General features: G+C 49.4%; 1 protein-coding gene across 1 annotated transcript in view; it reads left to right on the plus strand.

The window, feature by feature from the left end:
* The window catches only part of Tmem40 (transmembrane protein 40), a 31222-nt gene extending 22643 nt beyond the window's left edge, over positions 1 to 8579 (plus strand). The window contains exons 6-13 of the mRNA XM_075981988.1: positions 1741 to 1794; positions 3113 to 3148; positions 3473 to 3505; positions 3858 to 3905; positions 6416 to 6487; positions 6591 to 6665; positions 7139 to 7201; positions 8080 to 8579. Coding sequence (XP_075838103.1) covers positions 1741 to 1794; positions 3113 to 3148; positions 3473 to 3505; positions 3858 to 3905; positions 6416 to 6487; positions 6591 to 6665; positions 7139 to 7201; positions 8080 to 8099 — 401 coding nt within the window. The 3' untranslated portion in view covers positions 8100 to 8579. The remainder of the gene's footprint in view (positions 1 to 1740; positions 1795 to 3112; positions 3149 to 3472; positions 3506 to 3857; positions 3906 to 6415; positions 6488 to 6590; positions 6666 to 7138; positions 7202 to 8079) is intronic.
* The last annotated feature ends 288 nt before the right edge of the window (positions 8580 to 8867 follow it).

Below are 8867 nucleotides of genomic sequence, written 5' to 3' on the forward strand. Positions count from 1 at the left end.
TCTACAGAGCGAGTTCCAGGACAGGCTCCAAAGCCACAGAGCAACCCTGTCTCGAAAAACCAAAAAAAAAAAAAAAAAAAAAAAAGGAAAAAGAAAAAGAAAAAGAAAAATGTATCACTTATGTATGTGAGTGTTTTGTCTGCATGTATGTGTGTGTACCATATGCATGCATGGTGCCCATAGAGGCCAGAAGAGGGCATCTGATCCCCTGGAACTGGAGTCACATATTGTTCTGAGCCAACTTGTGGGTGGGGGCTGGGAGCTGAACCTGGGTCCTCTGCAAGAGCAGCCAGTGCTCTTAACCTCTGAGCCATCTTTCTAGTCCTGGGAAATTACTTTTGCCAAAACAAACAAACAATAAACAAATAAGGGTTGTGGAAAGACAGGAGCATCAGGGAAAGAATGGAAATTAATAAACAAATGTCTATTACAGAGCCTGGTGTGCAAAGTGCTTGGTAAACGCTACTTACAATGCTGGAGTTGATCCTGGGTTCTATTTCTAGAGGTACAATTTAGCCGGGGATCTGGGTATGTAGCTCAAGGCAGAGTCTGTGCTTAGCACGCCGAAGCCTGATCTCCAGCGCCCATAATGATGATGATGATGATGATGATGATGAATAAACAAAACAACAACAAATTAAAAAAAAAAGCACACCAGGAATTCGGGTTCTACAAGAGTACGTTTGGTAGAATCATTTTACTTTTTGTTTTTCTCTTCATCACCCACATCCCTGTGCTGGGATCAGATCAGTGTCTCACATGCACTAGGCGAACTCTCTTCCCTAAGCTGCTCCCTGAGCTGTCTGCGAACCTTTGAACCTCAGCCGCCTTGCCTGCAGGATAGATAGGCGTGTCCTGGTGCCCTCTCTGTACTCTTCGCTGAGAACCAAAGGAAAACATTCAATATCAATTACTTAGTGCACCATTGGCACACCTTAGAGATTAATGAATGACAAGTATTCTTATTATATAAAATTTAAGGGCTGGCGAGATGGCTCAGTGGTTAAGAGCATTGCCTGCTCTTCCGGAAGTCCTGAGTTCAATTCCCAGCAGCCACATGGTGGCTCACAACCATTTGTAATGAGGTCTGGTGCCCTCTTCTGGCCTGCAGGCATACACACAGACAGAATATTGTATACATAATAAAATAAAGTTTATTAAAAATTAAAGGTTGCCGGGCGGTGGTGGCGCACGCCTTTAATCCCAGCACTCGGGAGGCAGAGGCAGGTGGATCTCTGTGAGTTCAAGGCCAGCCTGGGCTACAAGAGCTAGTTCCAGGACAGGAACCAAAAACTACGGAGAAACCCTGTCTCGAAAATTCAAAAAAAAAAAAAAAATTAAAGGTTAATTTATTTATGTGTAGGCGTGTTTTGCTTGCCTGTATGTATATGTACCATGTACATGCCTATGCCCTCAGAGGCCAGAAGAGGATTCAGATCGCCTGAAAATAGAATTACAGGAAATTGTGAGCTGCGATGTGGGTGCTGGGAACTGAGCCTGGGTCCTGCCAGATCAGCCAGCACTCTTAACCTCTGAGCCGTCTCTCCCACGGGCATTAACTACTCCTGACTGCCTCAGGTCCAGTCAGACATAGAGTTTCTTGTCAGTATCAGAACATAGTAACCTAGGGAGCACTGAGCGTAAGGCTCTGTGATTCTCTTTTCCTTTTGGAGACCAGGTGTGGGAGGAGGGAGGTGGCGCTCGGACACTGGGGAGAGTTACCAAGGTTTTTCCCCACAGGTGCTGACCACGGGGACCTGGAGGTGCTGAAGGATGAGCTCCAGCTCTATGGAGGTGATGGCTTGTCCCCTGGCCTTGGGGAAGGGAATCAGGAGGGTTGAGGACCGGTGGGCAGGACAAGGGGCGGAGTCTCATGATCCGAAGACTCCCAAGCGGATAGATGAGGTAGCCAGGCTGCAGCAATCCAGACGGCACTGGGGTGCCCTCTGCCCTGATTACAGCGATTCGAGGACAGTCAGTCTTCACTGCTGACTGGAGCCCTGACTTTCAGCGTGGTGTTGACTGGTCACCCACAGATCTGGGCTCTAGTTTTACCATAGCAAAATGGGCGTGACCCATTCCCTCTCTTGGAACCCTGCACTGTTTAAGAAAGGCTCAGATCCCGCATCCCCATTTATGAACTGTTTCCCAGAGCCCTGCGTGATGGTGCAGAAAACACGGCGATGAGTGTAAGCGACAGGGGGCTTTGGTCAGCAGCACTGCAGTGGAGCAGGAAAGTCTGCGGACTCAGTTCATCAAAGAGCCCCCAGAGGCACACTACCCAGTGAGAGAGTCAGTTCCCCAATACCCGCCTAACCCACAACTCCTGGTGATGACCAGAGAAACAGCAAGAAACTTGGGTACGCTCAGAGTGGGAAGATCCACACTGTACATATTAGACTATAGCACATGGCTGCCTCTGACCACGGGCACTGTGGATGATCTTTGTGTTGTCTTATTTGCTTATCTGAATTTATTTATTCATTTATTTGAACACTAGAGACTGAACTAAAGGATTTTTGTTGTTTTGATTTTAGAAAGATTTTCATTTTTTCTTTATTTTAAAGATTTATTTTATTTTGTGTTTGAGTGTTTTGCCTACATGTATGTCTGTGTACTATGTGGATGCCTGTGGAGGCTAGAAAAGGAAGTTGGATCTCTTAGAATTAAGAGTTACAAACAGATTAGAGCTGCCATGAGGGTGGGGACCAAACCCAGGTCCTCTGAAAGAGGAGCTATTTCTCCTGTACCACATTTTTATATGTATGTCTGAGTGTGGGTTTAGGCATATGAGTGCAGTGCCAGACGAGGCCAGCAGAGGGCATCAGATCCCCTGAAGCTGGTCCTACAGGAGGTTGTGAGCATCTAGTACTCTCCACCATCTCTCCAGTCACGATTTTGCTTTGTTTTAAGTAAAAAGTACTAGCTTTCCACGACTTGACATGATGGGGTAACTGCCAATTAGATGGAGCAGGAACCCTTTGTCTGCTCCAGTCCCTATCCAGCCTATTCCAGATCAGTGTAAGTCTCCAGGTAGCCTACCTTCCTCCAGAGCGCTCCTTCCCAGGAGAGCACCATCATGTGTGTGCTCACTGATTCTCCTCCCGTGCAGGTGCTGCTGGGGACATGGTGCTTGCTGGGGAGTCAGGTGAGTCGCCAGGAAGTGGAGGGGGTCAAGGATCCTGGAGCTGAGTGATGTCTCTCAAGGGTCATGACTGAGACGCGGGAACTCCAGGGAACTGCAGGGACCTGGCTGCATGCAACGGGCAGGAGAGGAGTTGTGGGATGTTGGAATGGGGGTCCAGGCAAGAGGAAGCAGACATCAGCCAAGGAAAGGTCCCTTGGATCCCATGGCGGGAAAATTACCTAGAGTCTTTTCTTAGTCACCTCCGGGTGACTAGTCACAGGGGTGAAAGCCCTTGGCAAGGAGCTTTGGCCAACCTGGCACTAACATTGAGTTTCTCATTTCTAGGACTCCGAAGGAGAGGTTCCGGCTCAACGGGGGGTAAATATATAAGCTCCAAGAACAGCAGGAGGATGTGTGGATTCCAGAGGGGCCAGAAAGGACCACAAATGGCCTGAGAGAGTGGGCCAGTTCTAGTGTTGGAGCCTGTGTCAACACCCCCATGATTCGAAAAGAAGTCTCCATCAGTGGGGAAATGGAAGGAAGAACAGGGCTTGGCCTACAGGGGGATGAGGAAGTCAGTGAGGGTCCTGGGGACAGCCACTCCTACCTTCAGGGTGCTGCCTCTTGCTCCTGCTGTGAGAACTGTCTGATCCACAAACACCCAGCAATCAAGTCTCTAAGGCCAGAGCAGCAATCTACAAAGCACATCTCTCTCTTTTTCTCTCTTAAGGAGAAGTGGAGGCCTCTCAGTTAACAAGGCTGAACATAAAGAAGGACGGTAAGCAAGTCGGTGGTCAGGAGCCGTGCTCACCTAGCTGGTCCAGATTTCTGTGTGTGTTTGATGGCTGGCAGCTAGAATGACAGTAACCCCAGTCAGCTCTGCCAAGGACCTCACAGTTAGCAAAGTCCTCAGCTCTAGTCACCTGCGGGTGTGGGGGCGGGGTACAAGCAGCGATGCCTATCTCTTCATGTAGAAACTGAGCGCATGGTTGGTGGGGGCCTGACAGCTAATGAAGTGGAATGCCCTGGGCTTGACAGCCAGTCTTACACTCCCTTTGCTATGCATGAAAACACGAGGAGATGATAAATGTTTCTCATGCCCTGTGGCGGGGCATGGTTAGGCTGTGGGGTTCATGAAGTTCCACTGGAGAAGTGATGAGAGCTTCAGGCCTTCCTCTGCTCCAAGCCTGACTCCATGAGGACTTCCTGGAAGACCGTGAGAGTAGGAAAGAGAGACCTTGGTTTTTGATTTGTTTATAAGATTAAGAAAAATATTTATATGAGTGTCTGTGTCCAAGGAGGTCAGAAGAGGGTGTCAGAGCCCCCGGAGCTAGAGTTACAGGTGTCTGGCTTGAGGCTGGTAGGGTTGGGTGGTGTGAATCGAACTTGGGTTTCTGCAATAGCAGTACTCACTGCTGAACTAACTCTCCGGTTCCTCACCATGTTTTCTGATTTTTTTGTTTGTTTGTTTCAAAGATTTATTTATTTATTATGTACACAGTGTTCAGCCTCCATGTATGCCTGCAGGCCAGAAGAGGGCGCCAGATCTCATTACAGATGGTTGTGAGCCACCCTGTGGGTTGCTGGGAATTGAACTCAGGACCTCCAGAAGAGCCGTCAGTGCTCTTAGCCTCTGAGCCATCTCTCCAACACCCCCCCCCCACCATGTTTTCTGATTAAGCAAATGGTAGTTGTTTTAGAAAAAGCTTGAGTTACTTCCAAAGCTCCCCCGACATTCCCATTTTTCAGGAAATGAGAGCCCTGGGCTTATGCCCTTTCTTAGTCTTGGTCCCTGACCACCATAGCACACTGTTTGGCTGAGGGTGGGGATAGGGCATCAAGGGCTCATTGGACGGAAACCCAGAGTCTCAAAGTACAGGCCACGTCTGCCTTGTTTTGAGAGTGGTAGGGCGTATTATGCCCCAAAGGAAGAAGGCAATCCCTCTGCCTTTGGAATCTGGAGCCTTTGATTCAGTCTTGACCTTGCTCATTTCCTCTGAGAAAGACCCTTCACCAGGCAGCAGGGTCTGCTAACCCTGGTCTAGGTTGACTTTCTCTTTGTTTAGTGCGTGGGAGGCAGTGTTTTATTCTGTCTATGTAACCCAGACTGACCTCAAACTTGCGTCCTTTGTCCTCAGCCTCCCCATTACTGGGTCATAAGTGTGCAGCACCATTCCTGACTTTCCTTAACTCTTTTGTATTCCCCTTGTCTGAGAAAGCAGGAGACCACTATTGACCCCGGTGACATCCCTCCCTCAGTGCCCAGCATCCCAAGGTCCGACCTCTCTCACGCCTGTTAGCCTCAGAGCTTTGCACTCGGTGCCTTTGCATGTTTCACAATTGTTTTTAATGCTCACTCAACAAATGAGCTCCCGAGCACCGTGTGTGGCTGCTCTAGCTGCTGAGTTTCCTTGGGCAGGAAGCTGACTGGGATTCTCCTTCTCAAAGACTTAGAGCCCAGGGAGCAGGGGACAATAAACACAGAGATAAAGCCCAAGCTGCATGGCTGTGCATGTTCCAAAAATAACGAAGAGAGATAGGGCACAAAAAGGGACTCCTGGGGTGCTATTTAACCCTGGTTGGTCAGGAGCAGAAGCACCGTCATTTTTAAAACAAGAAGAGGCTGGATCCTCTTCTTGGTCCAGCAGTTAAACGCATTTCCTCCTTGTCAGAGGACTGGAGTTTGGATCCCAGCACTCATATCAGGTCCTCACAAATGTCAGCTCCAAGGGATCTGATTCACCCTTCTGACATCGGTGGCTACTTGGTGCACGCTTATGTGGGGGCATGCATGCACCCCCACACAAATAAAATAAAAAATAGAGCAGTTGGGCATAGTGGCACACACTTTAATCCCAGCACTAGGCTGGTAGAGGCAGTTAGACTTCTTTGAGCTCCAAGACAGCCAGGGTGACACAGTGGAACATTGTCTCAAACAGACAGACAGACAAACAAATAGATAAATAAATAGCTGTGCATCGTGGTGCATGTCTTTAATCCTCGTACTCTGGAGGTATAGGCAGATCTGTGATATCAAGGCCAGCTTGGTCTACACAGAGAGTTTCAAGTTTTCCAGGGTTACAGGAACAACACACACATAAACCAAGAGAACAGGCATGGGGTTGTGGCACACACCTGTAACCCTCGTACTCTGAAGGTTGAAGCAGAAGAATTCTAAATTGAAGGTAGCCTTGGGCTGCATAGAGGAGAGAGAGAGAGAGAGAGAGAGAGAGAGAGAGAGAGAGAGAGAGAGAGAGAGAGAGAACCAGCCTCCACCCTTTCTTGTAGATGAGTTTTTCCATTTCGTCCTCCTCTGCTTTGCCATTGGAGCCTTGCTGGTGTGCTATCACTACTACGCAGGTGAGCCTCCCTGGGGACCTGGGAAGGGGCTGCATGGGAGGACAGGGTGTTGACCTACAGCCCAAAGGCTCACTTCACTGTTCTTTCCCTGCTGCCTTTGAAGACTGGTTCATGTCCCTCGGGGTCGGCCTGCTCACCTTCGCCTCCCTGGAGACCATCGGCATCTACTTCGGGCTGGGTAAGCTTCGGGAAAGCTCCACAGACCTGCAAGGCTCCTAGAGGGAGGGGTGGTGGCTGGCCATCACACTTGATCTAAACTTTTTTTTTTTAATCAATTCCTGATGTTTTTGTTTTCTTCCTGACCGCATGTGAGGTCAGTGAGAGGTCCTTGGTAGAACCTTGTGGAAAAAAGGGGGGCAGTCCCACAAAAACAGTTTAAAGTAGCAAACACGCATAGCTCCTCAGATACTGAAAACAAGCGAGGGGAGCCAGGCATCAAGGTCGCTGGGTTTCCTGTCCCTGTTATTACTGCCTGTGACTCTTTTCCGTGTAATAGCCACAGCACTGTTATTGACGTTAGCCTAAAATTGCATGTTAGGGCTTTGTTTGTGTGGGGTGTGCCTCGGTCCTGGGACAGCAGGGAGTGAGCCTGACCCTGGGGCCCTTGAGGGGTCACCATCCTGACCAGCATCTCCCCTTGCTTCTGAGCAGTGTACCGGATCCACAGCGTACTTCAGGGCTTCATTCCCCTCATGCAGAAGTTCAGGCTGCCAGGTAATGGTGCTGCACACACCAGATCCGAACTCTCCTGATTGGGGCTTTCTTCTCTGAAAGAGGACTGCTGTCTAGGGACAGTCCTGGAGGCAGGAGGCTGAAGCTCAGGTTCTGCCTCTGTTCGGTGACCCCAGACAGCCCTTTTCTGTGCTGGCAATGGAGCCCAAGCCCCGCAACACGCTAGTCAAGCCACAGTCCAGCTGTCCGTAGCCTCTTTGAGCCTTGGGTTTCTCCACTGGAAAATTGGTATAATTTTACTGCATGAGGCAGCCCATCAAGTAAGGAAGGGTGCAGAGGGCTGTAAGCATAAACACTGAAGGAAAGCAAGGAGCCTACACTCCCCAAACGCTACTTCCTCCCTGGCTGTGTTAAGTAGCTTTGTAGTTGCCTTTGACATAGCTTGGGCTAAAGTAGAGTCTCTGTGAGTGCACATGTGTGCCTGAGTGTGTATGTGTGTGTGTGTCTCAGTGTGTGCGTGCGTGTCTCAGTGTGTGCGTGCGTGTGTATGTGTCTCAGTGTGTGCATGTGCGTGTATGTGTATGTGTGGCTAGGATGGGACCCAAGACTTCACATATGCTAAGAAACTGCTCTGCTACAGAGCCATACTCCCACCCATTGTCTTTGACTAACAGCCCAGCAACTTTGCATTTGGTGCTGTTGTGCCTCAGAGTCTGGAAGCCAGGCAGGGATAGTGTGTCTGTGCTGGGGGTGGGGTAGGGGGTAATACCTCCACAACTAGGGACCACGGGGACCCACAGTGCCTTCAGGGAGGACCACATACCACCTTCCCTGTGTTGTTTGGGCATTTGAGGTGGTGGTGGGGACAGGACTTGACTGCCTGAAGGATCCTATATCATCCTGCCGCCTTTGCCTTCCAGGGTTCAGGAGAACTGATTGAGAACTCTGTCTGATGGCGTCTGAGCCAGTCCCTAATGTGACCACTGTAACCACTGCCATACCTGAGCCCAGAAGACAGAATGCCGTGCTGGAAGACACCAGGAGGCCACACCTGCAATAAAGAGCTCTTTCCTTCCCTGTGGTCTCAGTGTTAGCACCAGTGGGCATGTTCTCGCTCTGCAGATTAACACACAGTCTCCAGGGGGACGAGAGAAGGGGTGGTATCTAAATGAGCAAGAAGGAGGGGACACCACTGATCTTAGGGCCCCACAGGCTGGCATCTGTGGGTTTGGGTCTTTCTCAGATTCTCAGGCCATGCTCACAGTTCCTGCAGAGTCGTCCTGGGATAGAGAGTCTACTGCCCAAAGGTAGGGAGCTATCAGACTGTGTCCCCAGGGGAACCTGTCAGGTAAGATGTCTGGGACTAAAGCTGTGACCCCATCACCGAGTGACTAGTCTGTTGACCTTGGACTCCTTCAAAACCCAAATAAACATTCTGTTCTCTATGCTAAAAAGAGTCGACTAAATATTCCTTTAGGTTTCTTCTTTGTCTCTGCCTCCCCGAGGGGTGGGATTAAAGGCATGTGCCACCACCGCCGAGCAGACCTATAATTCTTAACACCTATATAGCTTAAAGAGTAAGGCCTCACATTAGAATACTAAACAATCTTTAAACAACTGTGCAGCAAATGAGAACAATGTATAAGTATCTTGATCAGAGGTAGAAATGTATAGTGCAATATGATAAATATATCCTAAAACTGTATCA

Source organism: Microtus pennsylvanicus, chromosome 8 (genome assembly GCF_037038515.1).
Source record: "Microtus pennsylvanicus isolate mMicPen1 chromosome 8, mMicPen1.hap1, whole genome shotgun sequence".
Classification (NCBI taxonomy): Eukaryota; Metazoa; Chordata; class Mammalia; order Rodentia; family Cricetidae; genus Microtus; species Microtus pennsylvanicus.